Source organism: Dromiciops gliroides, chromosome X (genome assembly GCF_019393635.1).
Source record: "Dromiciops gliroides isolate mDroGli1 chromosome X, mDroGli1.pri, whole genome shotgun sequence".
Classification (NCBI taxonomy): Eukaryota; Metazoa; Chordata; class Mammalia; order Microbiotheria; family Microbiotheriidae; genus Dromiciops; species Dromiciops gliroides.
The window spans coordinates 77170727-77197343 of NC_057867.1; the positions used below are offsets into that span (position 1 = coordinate 77170727).

The window sequence follows — 26617 nt, forward strand, 5'->3', positions numbered from 1 at the left end:
TACTGTAAAATTGCTGGTAATTAAACTTTGCATGGTTTATCCCTTATTCTCTATTTTGTACCCTCTGTTATCATTAGGGCAACATGGCATAGTGAATAGAGTCAGCCTGTAAGTCAGAACAAAGGTCTACCTCTGCCACATACTGGCTGACAGACTCTATGCAACTCACTTCAACTCCTCACACCATAGTCAATTTGCTAAGATTGTAAGCTATAGTCTTCATTGATTCTAATCTGGAAAATGTAAGACTTGATTTAAAGCTGTATTCCCCAAGTCAAACTACTAAATATTGGCAAAAATGGCAAAAAATTAGCAAAAATTGGCAGAGATGAAGAAACCAAGGTTTAAAAAGGCCAAATGACTGTTCAACATCCCCCTGTTCATTAGGGGCTAGAAGAACAAACTAGAGCCCAGATCTCCTAAATACTAGTCTTGTGTTCTTTCTATTATATTGAGTTGCCTTGAGTATTTATCCACTGAAATTATATTGGACTTCTTAAAACATAATTGTACAATAAAAATCTTTGTTTCTTAATATCTTCTAGGGTTTAGGCATATTTGGGCTTGATGTCATAGAAACACCGGAGGGAGAAAAATGGCCCCAACTGATTGTCCAAAAGGCGCTGGACCGGGAGGAGAGAGACACATATGTGATGAAATTGAAAGTCGAAGATGGTGGGTCGCCTCCCAGGTCCAGCACAGCCATTTTGCAAGTTTCTGTGATTGACATGAATGACAACCGTCCCATCTTTCGGGAGACAGAGGTTGAAGTCTCCATCCCTGAGAATGCTCCTGTAGGCTCTTCAGTCTATCAGCTCCGTGCCACCGATGCTGATGTGGGTGCAAATGCACGGATTCAGTATTTCTTCAGCAATCTGATGAACCAGCTTGCTAGGAAGCTCTTCAGTCTCAACAATACTACTGGCCTCATTACCATCAAGGAGCCCTTGGATAGGGAGCAGGCACCTCTCCACAAGTTGATGGTTGTAGCAACTGATGGTGGTCCAATGCCAGCTAGGGCCATGGTGATAGTGAACGTCACAGATGTCAATGACAACCTTCCAATAATAGACGTCAGATACATCATCGATACAACCAATGGAACTGTGGTTTTGTCAGAAAATGCTGGGCTCAATACCAAAATTGCCCTTGTTACACTAATAGACAAAGATGCTGACCGTAATGGGAGAGTGACCTGTTTCACAGAGAATGATGTTCCTTTCAGATTAAGGCCAGTTTTTGACAATCAATTCCTGATGGAGACTTCCTCTTTCCTAGACTACGAGAATACAAAAGAATATGAAGTAAAACTGTGGGCCTCAGATGCTGGCAAACCCCCGCTGAATTACTCTACTTCAGTTATCATCAAAGTCAGAGATGAAAATGACAATGCACCCATCTTCAGCCAGTCCAGCATAGGGGTTTCTGTCCTAGAGAACAATGCTCCTGGTGCTCAGCTGACAAAAATTAGTGCAACCGATGCAGACACTGGAAAGAATGGAGAAATCACCTACCTGATCGCTGGCGAACCCCCCTCTGCTTTTCGCCTTGATAATCGTACAGGCATTCTGACAGCAGTGGAACAACTCGATAGAGAAAAGAAAGACAAATACACCTTCACAGTCACTGCAAGGGACAATGGGGAACCTCACCTGCAGTCCAATGCTACAGTGACTGTAACAGTCCTTGATCAGAATGACAACAACCCTACTTTCACCCACAGTGAGTACAACTTCTATGTCCCAGAAAACCTACCCAAGCATGGCACAGTGGGACTCATCACTGTAACCGATCCTGACTCTGGAGAAAATGGAGCTATCACTCTCACCGTTCTAAATAACAATGGCAGCTTCATCGTTGATTCAAAAAATGGAGTCATCCGACCCAATATGTCTTTTGATAGAGAGAAACAAGGGTCTTACACTTTCACAGTAATGGCCACAGATGGCGGCCGTGTGCCACGATCTTCATCGGCCAAGGTCAGCATAAATGTTGTTGATGTTAATAATAACAAACCAGTTCTCATTTCCCCTTCTTCTAACTACACTTTTGAATTCATTCCACTGGCTACTGAAATTGGCACACTTTTGTACGTAGTGATGGGTATCGATGCGAACAGTAGCACGAATCCCGAAATCCGTCACCAAAGTGAAGAGAGAAACAAAAAGAAATCATTTGAAGCGGAAGGTACATCAGGGAACATAACCCTGAAGTCAAGATTTATTCCTACAGACCAAAATTTACACAAGTTATTGATCAAAGCTAGGGACTTAGGACAGCCAGACTCTGTGAATAGCAAAATACTATTAAATCTATTTGTGAATGATAGTACGAACAATTCTTCTCTCATTGATGAACTACTGCGCAAAACTCGAGGAAAACCCGTGACTCAGAATGTGGAAAAGACTGATGTTGGGAGCACATCAAGCAGCGACTACGTCAAGTACATCATTGCCATCATTTCTGGTTCCATGACTGCCGTCCTGACCATTGTGATTGCTGCTATTTTACGTTGCCGCCGTTTTCCACGCTTCAGAGCTGCAAGAAAGCAAAATTCAGAATGGGTTACTCCAAATCCAGGCAACAGCGAGACAATAACCATTAGCACAAATGACAACAGTGGCACCAACAATGTCATCCTTAACCTTGTCACCTTAGGCGAATCTAGGACTGACGATCCAGATAATGAAGAAGAGCTCACTACCTCCTTAGATGTTGTCATCGATATGGAAGAAGATAGCATGGAGAGGTACAACTGGGGTACCCGTTCTTCTACTTTTAAGCCCGATGGTCCTGATTTGGCCCAACACTACAAAGCTACATCTCCTCAGCCAGCCTTCCATATTGAGCCCGAGACTCCTGTGCATTCAAAGCACCATGCCATCCAGGAACTGCCTGTGGACAACACGTTTGTGATGGGCTGTGACTCTATTTCCAAATGTTCCTCTAGCAGCTCAGATCCATACAGCATTTCTGACTGTAGCTGTCAAGGAACCATCAAGACTACAGCCACCATTCACCCCCGACAGGTAACCCCAAGTTCCTAGATGAACTTGGTATTTTCCTTTACTTTTTACAAGCTGTTTTTATTTTAACCAAAGTACTAGAAGACTCTCTGGGTCTGAAAAGATTCAAAGCTCTAATCTCAAGTACCACAATTTACAGATTATAGTTAACTGATACTAGACATAGAGAATTCGAATTTACTATGAGCTATGGGAAAATTTTATGTTGAATGATTCTATTAGGGGCAATCCTGTCTGTAGATGGCAGTATGGTACTTCCTGCATTAATGTAGAATATTGTTGAACAATTTGGTGGTTTTGGGTTTTGTTTTTTTTAAAGAGGGGTTATGGTATTGTCCTCAGTTCTATGAGATGCATCAACACCAGGTACAGAGCGATAAAATTTTTCAGGATCTGATAAGTGACTTGTGATGCTAATGGAGTTTGGAATTACAGCCTTTACTTGGACAAAGTTTCAATGTCCAAGGGACTCCCAGAAATGGGAGTGTCATTTTCAGAGCAGAAACTCATGCCCTTACTTTGGTTCATGGAAATATCTCCTAACTAATACATTATGGTGAAATGTAGACATGTTATACTTGGCTTTTATTTCTATAGCAGGAAGTGAAATGTGTAAATGATGTCTATTTCTAGGTACTTTTCTTAGCATTTTTATATTGATGAGAAATAGCATCCTTTAAGAGCCATTCTTCACCGATGTTTTCTTTGATGCAAAGTGTGTTTTGCATGGTATGTTGAAGGGAAAGGAGGACAAATGAGTGTAACTCCATTGATCATAAATCAAAAGACTAGGGAATTAATTAAAAATAGCTTTCAAAAGTCCTTGCTTAGCCTTCTATATCTGCATTTGAGGACAAATATATCAAGTTTGTTTTATATTAGGCATTGGCATTCACAAATGGATTCGCTTGTTTCTGTTTCTTGGATTGTTTTCTTAATGAAGCCAAGACAGAATTAGTTGGTATCTATTTGTGGTATATTTTGTTCTTTCCTTGTGTTTAGGTTATGACTCTAAAACCAAATCCCAGTCTCCCCATCATAGGTAGTACTGATAAGCTTTGATAGGATAATAGCATTGAAAATAAAGAGGAAAGTTCCTTTTCCCTAAAGTTAGAGACACTTTGAGCCAGTCTGTCAAGCTGAAATTATGAAAATTTTGAAAAAAACCTTCACTTTCAGATCATATGTGTGATCCAACTGTACCACAAGGTGAAATTGCCTTTGTCAGTAACAAAAATGTTTACTTCAGTGAGAATTCTTATTGCAGTTCAAGGACTTCTGCCTTTTTTCAGAGTAGGTCTGCTGAGATAGTGTAGGAAAAGGCAACTAGGCCTTCAGAAAGTTTTTGCATCAAAAATACTGTTCTAAAGAAAACTTAAAGGGAAAAGGTTATTTCCACTGGTTTGAACCCCATGTCTAGTGGCTCTCTGTTCATTCTCTATTGTTCTAAAGTGTCAGTTCCCTCTTATTTCCTAATTCTTATCTATAAGATTCTTTTCCCTAATGGCTTTTTAACAACAGAAAATCATGGTGGGCATCAAGATTGTGGTGTATACCTTTGTACATAAAAATAATATCAATGAATAAAAATGCTTGGTTTGTACTCTTTGAGAAGCATCATTCTAAAGATGGATTATAAATTAGTTACAAAGAAGAAACTAGTGTTTTTAGTTTTACATTTTTCTTAACTTCTGAAAGTGATTCCCAACTGCAAATATTTTGTTGAGCTACAGGAAATGAGATATGTAATGAAAGAAACTGACTTATTTTGCTATTGCTGATGCTGTATAAAATGCCTTCAAACACATCCAGATCTCCCCCATCCTTAAAAATCTCTCACTAGATCCCACTATTACTGTCATTCCATTTCTCCCCTCCCTTTCTCATCCACTTTACTTGGAAAAGCTGTCTATACTGAATCCCACTACTTCTTCTCCTCTCACTCTTCTTAACCTTTTGAAATTTCTTTTCTTACCTCAACACTCAGCTGAAACTATCCTGTCCAAAGTTATTAATGATCTCTTAATTGCCAGATTGAATCTCAATCTTCATCCCTTTTTACCTCTTTTTAGAACTTGTATTATACACTGTACTATGTGCTTCAGAAAGAAAGACAAAATGAAATGATCCCTGCCCTCAAGAGGCTTGCATTCCATTAGCAGTAAAGCTCATGTACACTGATAAAAGTTAAACAAAACATGTACAAAGTAAATACCAGGTCCTTTTGCAGGGAAGGCATTGGCCACTTGCAGAGATTAGGAAAGAGCTCATGTAGAAAGTGGCATTTGAACTGAGTTGTAAAGAAAAATAGAGATTCAAATAAGTGGAGATGCATTCTAAGCATGGAGAAAGCCTGTGCAAGACAGGAGATAAAATGCAGTATGTGAGAAGTAGCAAGGAGGCCAATTTGCCTGATCTTAAGAGTATATTAGTCCAGAAACATTAAGTTATAATCATGCTGTGAAAGTCTTTAAATTCCTCATTTTTATTTCATTTTAGAGGTAATAGGGAGCCATTGGCTTGCTATATCAACAAAATTAGAGGTCTAGCCCCTAACCCTTTGCCTAATCTATATTTATGTTATGGATGAATCTGAGAATGAATAGGACCTTCAAAATCGATAATGTTGGGGGATGACAGAGGTCTTAGCAATAGACAATGGGATATGCTCACATTTAATAGAGAAAGAGAGGGATCTATAAAATGAAACAGAGAAGAATTAATGAATAAGATAGGAGGAGGGCACCAAATACTGCTGTGTAACTAAGTCCAAGGAAGGACTTTCCATAAGAAGAAGATCATCAACTCTCTCAAATGTTTCAAATACCTCAAAATGAAAGAGCATTGAGCAACTAGCTTGGGATTTGGTCATTGGTGCAGTTCAAGAAAGCAGAGTGGTAGGAAGCAGAAGGAGTAAGTAAGCAGTGATCTAATGATCAAATGAGATAATATTTATAAAATGTTTGACTTACAGCAAAAGTCTAATAAATGTTTGTTCTCTTCCCTTCTTGTTCATGAGAAATGGAGGTAGCCATTTATTCAAAGAGGGGATAAGAGCAAAGGAGAAGTTTTTTTCAAGATTATATTGGTGGGGGGCAGGTAGGTGGCACAGTGGATAAAGCACCGGCCCTGGATTCAGGAGAACCTGAGTTCAAATCTGATCTCAGACATGACACTTATGAGCTGTGTGACCCTGGGCAAGTCACTTAACCATCATTGCCCTGCAAAAAAAAAAAAAAGATTATATTGGGGAGGGAAACCTGGGCTCATTTGAAGGTAGAAGGGAAGGAGTCAGGTAAGGGAAATGGAAAGTATTAGTAGGATGGGATAATTGAGACTTCAAGCCCCTTAGGAGGAATGGGATGTGGAATACAGGGGAAAAAATGAGCAGAAAGTCATGTTTAAGTGGAGAGTAGTATTGATGAGGGCAACATTTATTATAAGTACATGCTAATGCACTATAAGGCATACATTAAAGTGATAAGATGGATTCAGAATCAGTCAAGAATATACACATGTATTAAAATCTCATCACTACAAAGCTTGACAGAATCAGTCCAACAATGGACTTGGTCATTGAGGAACTAATATCATCACACTGTGACCAATTTAGCCAAAGTAAGTGATTTTATGACTGAATTAGATTGCTTGGTGAGCAACTCTTATGTCTTCCCATTGATAACTAGTTTGTCTAGTGGAGAAAATCATCCTCTAACTAAATATTTCCCTGGAATTTTGAAACAATGACCTCTTTGATTTAGTTAACATATTTTTATAGAGAATCTCAATTCATAAATGTCAATTTTAGTGATTTCTTCTTTTTAATCATGTTTTCATGTGTGATTTCAAGGTCATCCATATTTAATTATATATATATAATTTATATACATATACTATATTTATATTATTTACATTTTCTTATAACTTAAATAAATATATGTATAAATATGCATATTTTTTCAAGACCAAATAGCATATTGGTCATTTTTGTTAAGATCTTTTGCCTTTCCTTGAGTAAGTTCCACATTGAATTACTTTCGAGTAAAAATGCTATCTATAACTCTTTAAAAAAAATCAACACGCTTAACTTCCATTGTCAACAAAAAGGAAGCTAATCACACCTTTTTCTCTATGTTTAACTGTTCCATGGTTCACTTAAAAGGCAAGAATGCATATGTGGCCAATTTCTCTGGGATTCATACTATCTTAAAAAGTGAAAACAAGCAGGGCTATAACATGCAGGACCATTTTCAACATCATTTTGTCTTTGAATTGCTGGCTGTGTTTAAAATAAAGCAAGATTATATTATAGGAAAAAATATCTAATGCTTTTGGCCTACACTCCACAAGGTAGTTACATGTGGCATTTGTTCTTATGTTCTGAGGCCTCTTCTATACTGGCATAAATAACTGAATTGTTTACAGACAGCTCCAGAGAATTCTTTTGTTTTCATCATGTAGGAACTCAGTCAGCTTTAAATGTTAGTCAAAGACTCAGCATATTAATTTTACTCCCTTGGTTTTGAAATGAGAGTGGCAGAGTAAACAACACTATCTATTAGGCAATAATGGTTTAAGCTTCTTGGAGCATTTCATATCACATTTCTAATCTCTCCATTTTCAAGGAGTTTTCCCTTCTTCCCTTCCTACATTCTTCCATTATAGGGAAGAGCTTAATTTTCTGTTAATAAACTCGGGCACTGGTTAGCTTGTTTTAATGAGGGAAATTCAAGGTGATATTTAGTAAACAATTCACTGTTTATTGCTCACATGTACCATTCTTGTGATCTCAACTGTATAATTAAAGCATGGAATCATTCTGTTCAGTCATCACATCACTTGTAGGGTCAAGTATTTGATATATGTACATGAAGACTGCCAAAAAAGTTGAATTACTGCATCTCTATTGCAAAAGAAACACAATATTCCCTTTCAAATGTCCTTAGCTGTGAACACATTTCCCCCAGAATAAGCCTCTTTAAGAAAACACCCCACACCTCTATTCTACCCCTGAAAAATTAGCGAAAAACATTTTGTCCATTTGGTTAGTAATTCAAGAAGTCATTTCATTGATGATATGTATATTTTCTTTCATTAGTATACAGAATTCCTGGTGTGGAATTTCCCCCTACTATGTGAGGGCCAAATCTAATACTGATTTAGAAGTTCCCGTGTCTAACAGACAATCATAACACGTAACCCTGAAAGTTGATTTATGTGTGGTCACAGCACTAGTATTGCTGAGAAGCAAAACTTGAACCCAGGGCTTTTTGATTCCAAAACTAGCCTTCCATACACTATGTCCTGCTGTTCTCTCCATTTAGATATGCCTCTAGAAACTTTTAAAGGAGCAAAAGGCATAAATAAATTATACACTTTGAGGCTAGAGAAGCCTTAGAGATAGCAAGTGACTATTTAAAGTTACACAACAACTCTTGAGGGGATGATTTAATTTCAGAATATGAGTATGTTTTCCTGGCTTCATTGCTATGATATGTGGTGGAAGTGTAGGTTGTATAAAGATAAATACCTATTGTTTCTCTATTATACTTGCTTGGTAGCTTAACTTTACATCAAACTCCATTATGTGTAAAATGAACGTCCACAAGCAACATTGAACCTAAAAGTTCTTGAAAATAATGCTTCGCTTTTGCAAGGGGAAAACAGATTTACAAGCTTGTTTTGAGTAAAACTATATGTGGTTACCTTATTTCGGTCCCAAGTTTGGGGAAAATTAGCTGGAGTCTCGAATATATTGGTTACTTAGAAATGAGAAGCTTTAGCACCAGTTTGGGGGCATTAAGCATTTATGAAAGCATACCAAATATTAGGAAAGAGAGAACACTTGGCTCAGAAAGTTAAGAAGCCTATCTACTCTAGCGGAGAGATAAGAGCTCAGCCTGGCCTGCTTCTTCCTCCAAGTTCTCCTCCAAGAGTGTGGGAGACCCTAACTGAGAGTGCAAGCTTCCTTGGTCCGGAGCAGAGGCGGTCCTTACACATTGCTTCAAGCTAATTGGCTAGCATCACCCAAATCCATTGGTTTACTGGACTTGAGGGTAGTCCATGAGCAGAACTACAGAGGTCAGAGTTCAGAGAACACCAGCCCCCCAGGGTCAGGTCTTCAGGTAGGTGTGGTTCCAATCAAGTTAACTCCAAGTGAGTCAATCAGCAAAGTCAATCCAATCAATCTTAATATAATCCCCTCGAACAGGGAGGGGGGGCCCTCTGGGCATCCCCAAACCCGTTATTTTCTCACAAGCCTAAACTGTAAGGCATCATTGAAGCCCTTCTTATACTTTAAGAATTCAAATATAGGAGCAGCTAGGTGGCTCAGTGGATAGAACACCGGCCCTGGAGTCAGGAGGACCTGAGTTCAAATCCAGCCTCAGATACTTGTCACTTACTAGCTGTGTGACCCTGGGCAAGTCACTTAACCCCAATTGCCTTACCAAAAAAAAAAAAGAATTCAGACATAAATCAATGTTCATTGCCATCACAGAGGAAACTTTTATATGTGTTGATTGATAGGTAATATTAAAAATGTTCTTGAAAAGATATAACAATTTTTTTTTTAGTGAGGCAATTGGGGTTAAGTGACTTGCCCAGGGTCACACAGCTAGTGAGTGTTAAGTGTCTGAGGCCGGATTTGAACCCAGGTCCTCCTGACTCCAGGGCCGGTGCTCTATCCACTGCACCACCTAGCTGCCCCCGAAAAGATATAACAATTTAAACATGAACTTAGGTTGGATAGTGGCAGTTTCAGTAAGAATTATATGTATGTATAGTATCTGTAGATTCTTGACTATTTATCTTATCTATAGAAAGATAATATAAGGACCATTCTAAAACATTACCCCATCTCATAATAATGCCTTTGGGCTGGATCTTTACCCAAACCACCTCACATAAAATGTTTTACTCCAAATATTTTATCCCCTAGTATATTATGTGCCTCCATGATGCTAGAGAATGTGTGGAAGATAAAACAGAGTGTGAGCTACTCACAAACTATCCAAAGATTTTGTCTCTTCAAATGCCCTAAAGAAAGTAAAAAGGAATAAACCATTTGAAACAGAATTCCACAAGAGAGAAAACCAGTGTTGCCTGTGTTGGTATTTGTATGACCTGAGCTGTCCTGACTCTTATCCATGATTGGTTTCAGTGAGTTACTGTTACATGGTGAGAAGAACAAAGCTGCCCACAGATGTCTAATGGAAACTCTGTCTTTGTTAAAGCCTACTTCTTTTTGCATACTACCAGTTGCCTGTGACATAGTTGAACTATCTGGATTAGACTGGACCATATTCTCTTCTTCTTCTTCTTTTTTGTTTTGCAGGGCAATGGGGGTTAAATGACTTGCCCAGGGTCACACAACCAGTAAGTTTCAAGTGTCTGAGGCCGGATTTGAACTCAGGAACTCCTGAATCCAGGCCCAGTGCTTTATCCACTGTGCCACCTAGCTGCCCCCCCCCCCCGCCCCGTATTCTCTTCTTGCCAAATAGAAGACATTAACAAGATTGACTTCCAGGTTTGAGGGCATTTATTTGCTGTCATGAAGTCATGCTGTAAATTCCCAGTATCATTTTTTATCCAGGGCCAACATTATGGTAATATCAAATGACACATAGCAAATGAAGCTCTAAAGTATTGAAATCTATTGGTCACAATTATGACAGTGCCAATAAACTAACGACTGGAACAATTAATTTCTATGCAAAATAAAATAATTATGGGTTCATACAATGAATTAAACATATTCATTCTAGATATGTTATTCAAAAATCCATTCATTCATTCAATCAATATTCATTGAGTGAATACTGTATGCAAGGGAATTTGCCAGGTGTGGTAGAGAGCACAGAAGAGACAGGAGACCTAAAGCTTCGCACTGGGGCAAAGAATCTCCTCGGAATTTGCAGAGATTTAGGCCTCCTTCATGGAGGTATTTATAGGAATGCAGTTATTCTAATTGTTTTCACTCTTAGCACTTCTATACCTTCTAAGCTGACTTCACTTTCTGTCTCATATTCTCTTCTCAAACTTATTGACCATGCAATTTAGCCAGCAGAAGACAGGATATTTAAGTATGATTGATATGTGCTTTGGATAGACATGGTCAAAATGGCTAATTAAGACATGGTATTTTTTTTTTAATGAGGTGAGGGAATGGGACATGGAGGCCATCATAGGTACAATGCTGGGATTGTAGTTACCAATACCTGGCATCCAAGCCTCCTTCTCACTCTTATCCTAACTGTGTGATCATGGGCAATGCATTTAGCCTCAATGTGCCTTAGACAACTCATTTGGACTTATCAAGTCTTGATCTACTTGGGGAGAAGGTTGTTCAAAACAGAGTTCTCCCCCATGAAATCACTGCTAAGGTGCTGATGAAAAAGTACCTGGCCGCCAGGCCACTGAGGTTAAGAAGCACCTCCTCTATCTGAGGCGTTAAGTGATTGCCTCTCAGGGTCTTTGCCTCAAGGCTTCTAACCCTAAGTTCCCAGATGTTGGAATACTCCATTGCAAACTAGCTTTCTACATGGCTTTAGTTATCTAGACTTGGTATAGTTATAGCGGTTCTTGTTAGTGTCAGTAGTTCACAGCCTCTAGGCCACAGCCCTCACTAGAGAAATGCTGAATTGTTGTGAAGGAACCACAAGCACAGTGGTTAGATGGTACAGTGGCTAGAACACTAAGCCTGCACTCAGGAAGACCTGAATTCCAATCCAGCCTCAGACCCTTACTAGTTGTATGACCTTGGGCAAGTCACAAACTCTGTCTCAGTTTTCTCATCTGTGGGGATAGCACCTTCCTCCTAGGGTTGTTGTGAGGCCCAGATGAGGTAATGTTTATAAATTGCTTGGCACAGTGCCTGTCACATAGTAGGTACTATATAAATGATATAATAATCAAGATAATGATAATGATAATAATAGGTAATAGTAATATATCCTTGTATGCAACAAACATCATTGCTTTGATCTTTATTTACCTTTAAAAAATAGGTGATGTGACTCAGTACAATAAATAAGCAAACGTCCCTTCTGTAGACTGAATAGATGATAAATCACTAAATTTCCCATGAATATAGAGGATGCAGTGATTAATATTATTAAAATTCATTAAAAGTATTACTGAATTAATTGTATTTTTGTCATCACCTTGAGAATAGGATTCAGAGATTTGTGAAATTTCTGATGAAAGGTGTTTTTAAATTCCTTCTTAGGGTCATTTTCTCAGAGCACCAGTACTATTAGAATGGTCACCATCATATTGAGGACATAAGTGAATTTTTTTCTTCTTAAAAGGGATCTTCATACTTGAAAGACTGGAAACCAGTGGTTAGGGTTTAGGCTAAATCTTTGTGGATTTCCCCCTTGAAGAGCTGACATGATGAATTCCCTTGAAGAAACTAGCCTTTTCTCCCCTCTTCCTAGCCAGGTCCCTTAATTTTCAGAGGTCTGTTTATTTTTTTCCCCTTATCTTTCATTCTAATCGTACCTAAGTTTGATAGCAACAGAAGTACCTTGATATATTTTCAAGTAATTAACATTGAATTTTAAAGTATTTTTGACTTCAATGAAGGGAATATATGTATCTATTTTCTACTTTTGAAACTTTAAAAAAATTATGAATTATTTACATTCTGGAGTCCAAAGTCATTGTCTTACTAAAGGTCAATAGTCTTATTTCGGTGAAAGTAAAGAAAGCTAGTTGGTGATATCTATGTGCAAGGGGGTATTCAGGTAAGAACAATTTAACTTTAGAAATTGAAATGGTAACTCAATTGATTTCTGGTAATGCTGTAATGTGAACACACTTCACCCTCCTCTGCCAATCAATGACTAAATACTATCAAATCTACCTCTCTAAAATCTGTCACTTCTGCCACGTCATTATCTCCTAAAGAGAGTCTAAAATTTCAGTGGTTGGAACTTGATTCAAAGATTATAGTTTTGTAATTGAAGATAGAACATTATTAAAAGATTTCACTGGAAAATTTTAAACCCTGAGAGGAGATAACAAGAAAATCAAATGCATTCGTGTTTAAATCGTTCTCTTAAGGCCCAATATCTTGCAACATAATTCACACCGAGAGAAGTCCTGGAGGGTACATTTGGTGGTTACCTTTTTTTTAATACAGAATCTAGATCTTTTTACATTCAACAACTAAACTTTTATGACTTAAAGCATGTAATTAAACCTGTGGCTTTTTCTAGGTTTGGAAAAGAGCAATGAATAATTTGCAAAAATGATAAAACATTTAACTATAGTTTGGTTTAATCCCCTTGAAGATAAAAAATAATGCTAAAGAAATGAAGTGACTTGCTTAAGGGAAAAGGGACAATAAGTGCCACAACTAGAATTCAAACCAGGTCTTTAGACCAAGAATGTACTGTCCGTACCATACTTCCTGAAGCATCTATCCAGACAGACATTGGAGAACCATTACCAAACACCAACACGTTTTGCCTACAGGGATTTGGAAAATCACATCTTGCTTTTGCAAGCAAAATTACAGATTTAATTTGAAATTCTATTTAAATACAAAAGGGGGATATAGTTGTATATGAGTCAGTCGAGCAAAAAAAAATAGCATTATAAGAGTAGTTACTCTATCCCCCCAAATTCTACCATTGTGTTTTCAGTAGATTCCCATACTCAAAGTATACCTGTTCTCACAGAAACATTATCCTACTAGAAAAGATATCCAAACTCAAGTTCCAATGGTTTAGGAATGTGTCTCATGAGGCCTCTGCCTGGCATCTTATCAAGGCCACATGAAATAGTGGAAAGAGCTCTATTGCTAGAACTGTGTAGGCAGAAAACCTGGGTTCAGCTGTTGATTCTGCTCCTCCCTGTGAGAATTGGGGTCAGTCAGTCACTAGTACCTCTCTGGCCCTCAGTTTCCTCATCTGTAAAAGGAGGGTTTGGGCTAGATGACCTTTAAGATCCCTTACATATCTAGAGATATGAACTTATAACTATTTCTCTATCACGTTGTGAGAATTTTTTTTAAGAGTTTGAGATAGAATCACTCACTTCTTTGTATGAATGTCTTCAAAGGTGATTGGATCAGATCACACCATTTGTTCCTGGTTTCTCTTGGAACATTCTTTCTAATCTCATTGCTCTTATCACTGTTTAGTACAAATCCTCTTTTGCAGTCTTATTTAGTCTGCTCTTGCTTACTAGTTCAGCTTGATATTTGCTTTTCCCAAGGAGTTTACTCATGGTGGCTACTGGGTTCTTTGTTTAGAACCACTTTTGCTTGTAACCACCTGTCTCCTTGTAACAAAGTAGGCTTCTTTGTAGCCTTAGAATCACCAGTATTAATGGAGCATTCACAATTTTTGTGGCACTGGGAGGGCCTGAAAGACCTTACAATCAATAATTTATTCAGGGTACAAGGGTACCATTTACTGGCCTGATTTCTCAATTGATGAATGCTACCTTTGTGCCTTGAAAGAGTTAATTGTACATCTTTTTAGCTGTGTCATCCAGAAGAATTACATTAGACTTTTCCTGAGCTTACTCTGAAACTGACATTTTACAGAGAAATAGGAAAAAAATGTGAGAAGATTTCAATTTAAATATTTAAGATACTGATAGTTATATGTACAATGAGGTTGGATTAGATGATCCTAGTGGTGTCCTCCATTCTATGAGTATATGATTTTAATAATACAGTAATTACATGATTCATCATTATTTCAAAAGAATAAGTAATGCTAAAGAAGAGAGAAGGGAATAAGCATTGATTTAGCACCTACTATGTCTCAGGCACAGTGCTAAGTCTCATAGAAACCCTGCAAAGTGGGTGCAATTATGATCTCCATTTTACAGAAGAGGAAACTGAAGCAAACCAAGGTTAAATGATACGCCTGGGGTCATACAACTAGTAAGATTCCAAGGCTGGATTTGAACTCAGATCTTCCAGACTCTATCCACTCTATTCACTGGGATACCAGTTGCCTCTAAAGGTATTTCTAATTTAGGGGAACATGAAGAAATTTTTCAAAACAAAGTATTCCATATCTTGTTTTCCTACAAGAGAATTGCTTTGCTGATTCAAACAATATCCCTTCCCTTTCTCTTTTCTTCCCTGCCCTTTTCCCTTCCTCTTACACTAAATGAACTAAATAGTACTTTGTTCATAAGTAAATTTCCTGACTTTTTGTTGATATGTCATTTTTCTTCTAGAGGGTTTCTTTTCTAATTTCAAAGATCATTTTCTGAAATGAAAGAGTTCTTTAAAACCAAATGGAAGTGTTACACAGTGAATATTTTCTGACTTTGAGGCATAGTGAGAGAAAGTCTTAAGCATTCAAAGAAAGAGATTGGATGAGAGATTAACAAAGTAGCAAACATAATGAAAATCCAAGAGCCTGACAGGGGGCCACAGTATAGATAGTAGCATTTACAACCTCCTCCTCATTGTTTTCATTGCCTTTATTTAGGATGTTTTTCATGGGTCTCAAAAAGTTAAAAAAAGGGTGAGTCTGGGACTTGCTGGCTAATGGAAAAACAGTCAGCACCCAAATAATCAGTGGAGATGGAGTTCAGAGCCTGCATATCTAAAGATTAGATATAGATAGATAGGAAGATAGATAGATGGATAGATAGATGATAGATAAACAGAAAGATATACAAACATATACACATGTAGTCATTTTATACACATACACACACACACAAACCACAAAATAACATGTAATCACTATAATTATATATATACAACACATTTCTTTTTTGTTTGTTTGTTTGTTTGTTTGTTTTTAGTGAGGCAATTGGGGTTAAGTGACTTGCCCAGGGTCACACAGCTAGTAAGTCTCAAGTGTCTGAGGCCGGATTTGAACTCAGGTACTCCTGACTCCAGGGCCGGTGCTCTATCCACACTGCGCCACCTAGCTGCCCCTATACAACACATTTCTAACTGAAGTATGGAAGGATATGAAAGCTCAAGATAAATGATTAATTACTACTTATCACTACAGGTAGAGCTACTTGGAAAGAAGTTTTTACTATTGTGTGCTCATGATGAGCTTTCTGCTTTTAAACAAGAAAAAGTTCCCAATGACTTCAAGGAAATTTTACCTTATTAAACTTTACTATAATTCACCTTAATTATTATAGATTCAGACCCACAACTTGTTTTTATTTTGATTATGGGTATATTGCAATTGTCTCTTTCAACCTGATGGAGGGGGTTAGTTCAGAGACATATATATTGATGCACACAGAAAAACATCTTTTCCTTGCTGAATGAGCTAAATGATACAGTTTGTTGGGGGGGGGGGCGGCGGTGATTAGTACAACAATGGCTTAGATTAAATGCAAAGAGTAGTAACTTCATTCTGTTCAGGCTGTCAAGCCCAGAATGTCTCACACAATAGCCCTGCAGGAAGATGCTTTGTTACTCTAAAGGAAAAGATGACTTTTCCATTCAGTAGGGGTCCATAGCTCTCCACTGTTCACTAGCAGATAAAAACTTCCCAGGTCAGATTCAAATAGTTTTAGTAAGAGATAGCACTATAAATAATGAGCCAAATTGTCTGGTGAGTCAATCATGACCAACTGCCCATTGTCAAATTTCAAATATCAAAATTGTCAAGGTCAGTTGGCATTCAGCTAATGGCAAAACTTACACAGTATCACTGACCTGGAGTATAAAAATTACATTTGAAGGCCCCCAAAAGGATTATCTTGGTTTTAAAAGGCAATATTAGAATCAATACGTGTTTGAATAAGAGGGAGATAGGAGAAAGAAGAAAAGAGAAAGAGAGAAAGGGGGGCAAGGGGAGATGGATTGATTCGTTTACAAGCTGTAGACAATTGTCCTTTAAAGTAATCACATTAGCTCATCAGGCTGTTTAGAAATCAATATAAATGAAAAGTCAAATCATTTACATGTAATTTTTGCCCACCCTAAACCTTTTAGGTATTGCTATTTAAAATGTACTTTATGAAATAACCAGGATTCCTAGAGTGTGTGTGTGTGTGTGTGTGTGTGTGTGTGTGTGTGTGTGTGTGTGAGCGGGGAGGGTGGAGTAAGAGATCTGTATAAGTTATAGAAGAAAAAGAAATATGCTCCTCATTAAAATGGCTCTCATATGTACTACAGAAAAGAATTGGCATGTTCTGTGAAAGAACATGATTATATATTCCTTGTGACTTTTTAAAAATATTAACTTTCAGGCAAATTTCAAACATGATAAGTGATAGGATCTTAGCTTTTTGAAAATTCAGTTACATGTGTGGATTCTTTGGGTCTTTTGCAGACTAAGTATAAAGTAATTAAAAGCTTTTGTGCTGAACAATCTATGCATATCTCCTTCTAAAGGTTAGCTGAGGGGCAGCTAGGTGGTGCAGTGGATAAAACATTGAGCCTGGATTCAGGAGGACCTGAGTTCAAATCTAGCCTCAGATGCTTCACAATTACTAGCTGTGTGACCCTGGACAAGTCACTTAACCCTCATTGCCCCTAAAAAAATAAAAAAAAATAAAGGTTAGCAGAAGGGGTCCACATAAAAAGGCAAAAAACAAAAAAACAAAAACAAAAAAAGCAAACATTTTCTGCTTTCTTTTTGGCTTAATTTCTTAAGTGGGACTTCTCTGTGACCTTATGGGAACATTCTAATTTTCTTCTAGATCTTGTTAAAGCACAGAATAGTTAACAAAACATTTAAAGTAACTACAGTTTGGGAATAATGGGAGTGGGCCCTATGGCTCGAAACACATTCCAGGACAGTTTTTAGATGCCCTGGGCAGTGGTGTGTCAAATAAAGAGGAACTACATTGGATTAGAGCTGTTTTAGCAGAGCTTTTAGCCACGTTCTTTTTATGCTAGTCAAGATTTTTCTTTGCATCTATTAAGTAATAAATTCAATTGAAACCAGAAGGTAATCACATTAAAACTAAAGTTTGCTCTGTCAATACATTTCAGTGATTTAAGAAAATAAAATTATGAAAATAATTATAAATTGACTATTAATATAACTTTGAAATTTGGGGGGGGGATTTTTTTCTTTAATAAGAATTCAGGCTTTCTTTGGTTGTTTTCATAGATCAGGGCAGCTAGGAGGCACTGCAGTGCACAGAGCTCTAGGCTTGGAATCAGGAAGACTCATTTTTCTGAGTTCAAACCCAGTCTCAGACCCTTAATAGCTCTGTCACCCTGAGCAAGTCACTTAACCCTTTTTGCTTCAGTTTCCTCATCTGTAAAGTGAGCTGGGGAAGGAAATGGCAAATGCCGCCAGTATCTTTGCCAAGAAAATCCCCACAAGGGGTCATGAGGAGTCAGACACAAGTGAAACAACTCAGCAACAAAACTTCATAGGTCAAGAAGAAATTATCTTTGGTTGAGCAAGAACAAGTGTTATTAGATTGTATCCAGCTAGTTTTATCATTACATCTTCCTCATACACAGTATTGGTCAGGTCTGAATTTCCACATAGGAACTACAAACAGCATGCTTCGCACATCCCCAAAGTGACCATCTTCCTTTAGTTACCTTTATGTAGACAGGAAGAAGTTATTTTTCATTGGAAAAATGTATTTGTAAAAATCCCAAATCATTTTTACTAATTTCAGGATTTTGACCTGCTCCATCATTTTGATCTTTGTATCCTGTATGCCTAGTTTCTTTGGTCTGTGATGTTATTTCAAATGAAATTCCACTTGTTTTCTTATTTGTGGAGATGAAGACGCATAGCACCTTTTGTCAGCTTGTTTCCTGTGCAGCATTTCCTTCTGCCTCACAGTTACAAGTCTCATCAGGTAGTGTGTGTGTGTGTGTGTGTGTGTGTGTGTGTGTGTGTGTGTTCAAATAAAAATTGCAGACATAGGAGTCCTATCCAAACATCTGGAATAAAAACCCTGATGGGAGCTGTTACAAAGCAAAGAACTGTTGTTTCATTTTACAATATTTGAACTAGTAATTGCGCTGGTTTTCTCACTATGGAATATGTTAAGTATCTAATTTCCTATAATAGAATTTTTACACTGTACACATAATTGAAAGACAACTATTTTTAGACTATACTTATGATTTCATTTTTATAAGAAACTTTTGATGAGAAAAACCCCTCTCCAAATGCTGATCAGCACTTGCTTCGGAATTTAGAATCTAAGAGAATTGCATGGAGCACTGATTATTTAAGGGACTGTCCCAAAGTCACATAGTCAGTCTCTGTCACTGAAGGAATTGAAATGGAGTCTTTTATAACTCTTACTCTGGCTCTCTCATCATTATATCCCCCTGCCTCTCAATGATAACATATGGTATTATAATAGGCAGTGTTAGATTACTTCTATCAAAAACTTTGAGAAAGAAACTTTTATAAAGTTGACACCTTCTTTGAAAGGTCTTGGGCAAAGATTGAGACAACAGATAGATAGCTAGATAGCTAGCTAGATGGCATGTAGGTAGATAGGTAGATAGATAGCTCGATTATAAATAGATTCAGTGAGGTGGTGCAGTGCATAGAGTGCCAGGCCTAGAGTCAGGAAGACTCATCTTTAACAGTTCAAATACAGTCTCAGACATTTCCTAGCTGTGTGATCCTGGGCGAGTCACATAACCCCGTTTGCCTCAGTTTCCTCATCTTAAAAAAAACACACAAATGGGATCACAAAAACTCAGACATGACTGAAAAATGACTGAACAACAAGGTACTATGTAAAGGGGAATATATAATGAGCATGTTCCAAGATTAAAATTGAGAGTAATGAAATCTTTTGGAAACCAAAATCCATGCTATGCCTGTTGCTCTCAAGTATGACAGTCTCTTTGTTTCCATGCCTTATGATTGTTCTTATGATGCTCACAGGATTTTATTCTAGGAAAACAGTGGATTTTGGTTTTCTTTAGAAGGAATACTTAATACTTCAACTTGATCATATTCTACATTTTGCTGTTTCATTTTTTAAATTTTATTTTTGCCTGTTAAATTGCAAATAGATACAAATAAGTTCAATTAACTGATCCAAGTTAGGGAAATGATAATATTTCCACAAATGTCTATTAAATATAAAATGATATAATTTAAAAATCATTTAGCACAATTCCTAGAACATGGTAGGAACTTAATCAATGTTTGTTCCTTTCTCCTTCTGCTCCCCCTTATATCTATGCATGTTTCCAAGTGAGGTGAGATTTGAGGAGTCAGTCAACCAGAATTGTTAATGCCAGGTACCATGCTTACTGCAAGTAAGATAGAAAGAAATAAAAAAATAACCTCTGACCTCCTTCTAAAGGAGGAGACAACATGTGGGAGGATACAGGACAAACCCAGAGGAGATCAGAGGTAACTTAAGAGAGGAAACATTAACAATTGCAAGGGGGCAGCTAGGTGGAGCAGTGGATAGAGCACCTGCCCTGGATTCAGGAGGATCTGAGTTCAAATCTGGCATCACTAGCTGTGCGACCCTGGGCAAGTTACTTAACCCCAATTGCCTCACCACCACCCCCCAAAAAAACCAAAACCAAAACCAAAAAACAAACAAACAAAAAACAATTGCAAGGATTAGGAAAACCATTAGTGCAAAGGCACAGTATCACTAGACTAAATATAGTTAGGGTTAATGGCATATCACCAGAAATAAATGAAGGAAAGAACTTAGATAAGGGGAGTGGGAATTCTTTTCTAGCCATAGGATCCCAGGTAAATGAAAATAACAAGTTCATGGTTGGAGAGAAAGGTGTTTGGAAGGGATTTGTTTCCTGGAGTAAAGTGAATGGATAGAGTAAAGCTAATGAAGATTATAATTTATTATAAGAATCTTGGGAAAGATTAGTATGTATACTATCAGCAGTCTTTAAATAAACAACTCATCATACATTTGATCCAAATACTTATCTAGATTAGAATGATTTGAGGTAATGAAATCTCACTTTCTGTAGTTAGACAATACTAGAAATTAATAATTTACCTATCTATATAGGACTCTGAATATTTTCAAGATAAAGTTTGTGAAGAGTTGTGAATTGCCCAAAGGGAAGTCATACTATTAAAGTGCTTTCTCTCCTTTGTAAGAGTTGAAAATATTTTTATAACTTAATAGGAAAATAATAACAATAGGGAAATAATAATAATGAAAAATAATTTCATCTAGTGTCCAAGATAAGGAAAAAAGTGAGCTAGAGAGACCTGTCCAAGATCCCATAGCTAGTCAGTGACATCTATCAATGTAGTTACAAGGAAACTATAGCAAGGAATGTAGACCATACATGAGGTTGTCCTATTGTGAGAATGGACAGATATGGCGTAGAGGCATGGGGAAGACAGACAAAGGGAAACTAAGAACATAGTAAGATGTATAAATGCATTTTGCATATGCACAGGGATATTTCAAAATCTCACAGAGGAGTAATAATAGTAAAATTATGTTAATAGCTAATATTTATCTAGCACTTGGGAGTTTTCAAGGAGCTTTATATCTCTTGGAAAGTTCTTACATTGTGGGGGTGGGGACAAAGTGGGGAGATATATATATATATATATATATATATATATATATATATATATATATATAGTTCCACAGTTGGCCAGAAAAATAATTTTAAAAGAAGATCCCTCCCAAACAATAATAGTTTAACACACACAAATAATTCTGTTTATGGTACAACAGAAGTTGAATTAGATTCCAAATAAATGACCCAGAAAAAAATTGCATTGAATTCTCTATAATGGTCAAAATTGTCTCTAAACTGAGTTTCTTTCCAGTGTTTTCTCTTATCTGTACTTACTACTGACAGTAGACAGTGAGTACGTTCTTAACTGCTGTACTGAATTATGCTTTCCTCACTATGCATATAAAAAGGCTAGAATTTTTATATTGGGGTTGTGTTAAATGCACAACCCACTCCAACTTGGCTCTTGTGGTTTATATTCTCCTCAGACAGCCTTAGTAAAAATATAGCTGTTAACTCATTTATTCACATGTATTATATAAAAGAGTGGCTGTTTTGAATGGAGGAGATGCTAAAAGGGCCATGATTAAATTAAACTGATGAGACAATGAAAAAGCTAGACAAATAATATCTGTAAGTCAAGAAACAAATTTGTGCTCTAAATCCAATGGAAATATTAATGGGAGGGAAAGGAAATTGGGATCCTATTACACTTTTTGACTTTATATTTAGTAGGACTTTGTGCAGAAAGTCCCCTTTCAGACACTCTCTACCTATAATTTGACAATTAGTGGTTTTGTTTGAGAGCAAAGGTCTTTACAGAGGGAAATGAGTGGATGGCAGCTATGAATGTGTGATGGAAATAGTCATGGGGCAGGATTCTTAACAAATGGCATTTAGTTGAAATGGTACACATTAAGTCCGATTATAAGTGACATTATAACATCTTTATAAATTCACACATGCTATTGTATACCCAGCTATGCAATTCATTACTCCAGGATATCATTGTATCAAATTTTGTAGTTGTTTTATTTTAAAACTACATAGAATGTTTAAATGGACCTTAGAGATCATCTTGTCTAATTCCTCATTTAACAAATTAAGAAACTGAGGCCCCCCCGAAATGGTACAGGTCCCACAAATTATTGAAAGCTATATGAACATATGAGCCTTGATATCCCCCCCACCCCCACCCTGCCAGTTTTTCTAAAGGTTTTCTATTGGAGTGTATATTGCACAACTGAGTCTTGAAATTTGTTGTGATAACTTGACCTTAATAATTCCCATCTCAAGGTTGGTAATAGTTAATGGTAAATCTACAAGCCATATTTCCTGACTTCTAGTCCTGTCATCTTTCCATTACACCATGCTAACTCTGGGTATTAAGTAATTTTAATTAACTGAAAGAACTTGTAGTTGCATGGCCAATGCAATCATTTCAGCCACTTACAGGTTAACATACAGCTTATGAGATAACAGTTCTGTTGTCAGAAGACTTGGTCATGTGGCAATCCAGTTCGTTAGCTTCATATTCATATAAATTAACTTTACTTGAAAATAAAGAAGTGATTTATTGATTTATTGAACACCATGGCCATCTGGGACCATAGAGAAATCTTTGATAAAGGTGGTTCTCTTTTTTAATCAAGTCATATCAAGAGTCGAGTTTTCAAAAGATTTACAGGTGAGATACAATGAAATTAACTTAGGCAGTATTAAGATGGAAAAGATGGGTAATCTCTATATATTTTTTGAAATCTATGAGTTAAATTTCATAGCTATACATCACACATTCATCACAGCATGATCTACAGGCATAATTATAAGAAATGTTGGCCTGATTGTTTAATTCTAGACACTCTTCCCCATGCCCAGCCAGTTCAGATGCTCCACAACATACAGAATAGTACAGAGGATGGATTTATTTTAAGATGGCAAGATAAAAACAACCTAAAATCTATGAAGTACCCAGAGACTGCTTAATAATTCTTTATTATAAATACAAGAGGCCATTTTAAAACTAAGAAGCAGGAAGACCATAAAAGTAAATAGATCATGGATTTTTGTCTTGAGGCTAAAGCATTTCTTTTAACATATAAGTTCATTTTAAGTTATGTGAGAGAGGTAGATTAAATTTTGTTAAAAAATCATCTCTAACCAAACTTGCTGGACAGGTAGTTTTTGTGAAAATGACAAATAATTTTCTAGAAGTTTAATTTTTAGAAAAGGAAACTCAAACCCTACTTTGTATAATCAGGTAATATAGGGTCAGAGAACTTCATTAAGTGATTATTAGCAGAGGCAGCTAGGTGGCCTAGTGGATAAAGCACTGGCCCTGGATTCAGGAGGACCTGAGTTCAAATCTGGCCTCAGACCCTTGACCGCTTACTAGCTCTGTGCCCCATGACAAGTCACTTAACCCATTTGCCCCACTTCCCCAAAATCTTTCATTACAAAAAAAGATAATTAGCGGGAAGCTAGTGATGCAGTAGATAAAGCACTGGCCCTGGATTCAGGAGGACCTGAGTTCAAATCTGGAATCAAACACTTGACACTTACTAGCTGTGTGACTCTGGGCAAGTCAGTTAACCATCATTGAGAGAGGGGGGGGGAGGGGGAGGGAGAGGGGGAGAGAGGGAGGGAGAAAGGGAGGGAGAATGAGAATTAGCCAAAAGTGTAGGGAAATTCATCTGGAAGAAAAATGAGAGGAAAAGGGTCTCATACTGTTTGAGGTATTTCCACTTCTTCCTGTGTCTTTGGGTCTCAGATTCAGACTATGGATACTCTCTCCCATTCAGGTCCCCAATTCTCTAGATCCTAGAATGGAGAAACACTTGCCAAAGTCAACCCTTAGGAGCCACTACTATAAATTCTTACTGTTTGGGGGCCTGATTCTTTCACAAAAAAAGAAAAGAAGAAACCCCACCTTAACTGGATGAACAAAAAGTATTCACTGTTGGCTTGAATTCAAGAAGAGAGGTCTGAGAAAAGGTTCGGTAAATCATTTTGACTTCTCTTGGTAGAGCCAGAAATCATGTTAGGGCCAAGTTCTTGAGTAAGCCTGGTGTTCTATCAATGTAAGAAGTTGCCATTTTTATTTAATTTTGTTTTCAGTATTCAGATTTTGTGCCTTAGTATGACCAAAATTAAAATGTGTCTGTATGTGCAAAAATGTTAGCAAGTGATTTTGGTCAACTGTCTCAGAAAAAAATTTAGATTCCTAAGTATTTAACGAATAGAAAAGATAAAAAATAATAAAAATAATGAGTTACTACTGAATAATACTTAAGTAGTTGTTGCCCAAAGTAAGCTACCATGTATTTATTAGATTACATTCATTAGTGTGAGTTTATTAATATTTTGTGTCAGGTTCATGCAATTTTTTTCTTTCAAGGAAGAACTTTGGAAATGTAGACATTTAAAACATTTTTAGGATAATCCTGAAAGAATTGTCAGCGTTAGCTGGTATGGATCTGACTCTTTGTGAAAATTTTCAACATGTTCTAATTAAACATGTAATTAGGAGCAGCATAGCTTTGTACATTCTTGCTTACCAAGATTTTTTTAAAATGAAGGGCATAATTAATTGAATTGAAAATCTCGAATTATCTGTTTAGATTTAGTGAAGTTACCCAGCAGCGACTTCTAGGGTGTGGGATATATAGTCATTATTCCTGAAGAGACGTTGGAGTGATAACAACAGCCACTACCAGTCAGCTAATTATGTAAATACTGATCCCCAAAGAGTCAAGCAAAGTGAGAACTGTATCAGTAAAAGCCAAGAAAGAATGATGCTAAAAACCTAGGTGGTTTGCAGTAGACAGAGCTTGACCTGGAGTCAAAAAGACTCATGTTCTTGAGTTCAAATCTAGCCTAAGACACTTAACTAGCTGTATGACCCCAGGTAAGTCACTTAACCCTGTTTGCCTCAGTTTCTTCCTCTGTAGAATGAGATGAAGAAGGAAATGACAAACCTCTCCAGTATCTCTGCCAAGCAAATCCCAAATAGGGTCAAGAAGTGTCAGACACGACTTAAATGACACAACAAGAACAACAACAAAATACCTAAACCCACTTTGATTTGTATTTAGAGTAAATAATATGATCCTAGAAATGTTCATTTCCCAGTGGGTTTGTCAGGCTTAATAACTGTTCCTTAATAGGCCAAGCACTGCCCCTGGTAGATATATGAGGTCCATTCATCTTAACTCAAGGTGGTGGCCACAATCCATATTTATTGTTCAAATAATGCAGGATTTCAAATATTACAGCTGACTTTTAAAATATTATCCTCAAAATTGGAGTCACACTGTTTTGAACAGGAATATACATGTCATATCTTTACCCCTTTCTGCATATATGTGCAAGTCACTATGCCAGGACTCAAATATAAGAAAGAACAAAAACCAATCTGCCCTCCAGTTTTCATTCCTCTGATAAAGCCATCAAACCGAATTGCTTAAACACTTTGAATGAAATGCCATATTACAACTCATAATACAAACAGTGGTGGATGATCATCCAAAGGCAATATTCTTTCTTATGACTGGCTACTCTGAGACATATTTTACATACTCGTTGTAGCTCTGTTATTTTTGCTCAGTTGTCTAATCTGGCAAAAATAACTTCATAGCATTCTTTTGGCAGATACTAAACGATTCTAACTGCAAGTCCCATGCTGTATGTTCAAGTCATAGTGCCCTGTTTTCTCAAGGGATAGCTTCCATCAGAAAATGTTTCCAATAGACTTTTCCTTGGTGCATTTGGCTAATTGAATTCCACAGTGGAAAGTGATTTATATTTTAGTTTATGGAAGAAAAAAAATCCATTCCACTCAATAGTAAGTGATGTGGCCATGGTATTATTACTGTTCTCTCTGGTCCTCGTGGGGTCCCAGGCAGGAAACTTCTTTGAATCTGTCCTCATATAGACTAGGCTTTGTGCAGAAAGCAATATGTTCTCTTATGTCCCTGATAGAGTATTATAGACACACAGAGAACAATAATGATTTCCTAAGGCAAATCTGTATAGGAATATGGGCTTTTACCTTCAGTTTTATCTAGGCAATACCATAATTTATCTTTCCCATTGACACCTTCATAGTTTTCATTTTGTCTTGAGTTCTTAATTTACTTGCCAAGAAAGACATTTTTAGGCAGGAGGTTCCAGA

General features: G+C 37.1%; 1 protein-coding gene across 1 annotated transcript in view; it reads left to right on the top strand.

Annotated features, from left to right (window-relative positions):
• PCDH11X (protocadherin 11 X-linked) overlaps nucleotides 1-26617 on the top strand; it is a 539199-nt gene that overhangs the window by 81238 nt on the left and 431344 nt on the right. Inside the window, exon 4 of the mRNA XM_043974371.1 lies at nucleotides 546-3029. Coding sequence (XP_043830306.1) covers nucleotides 546-3029 — 2484 coding nt within the window. The remainder of the gene's footprint in view (nucleotides 1-545; nucleotides 3030-26617) is intronic.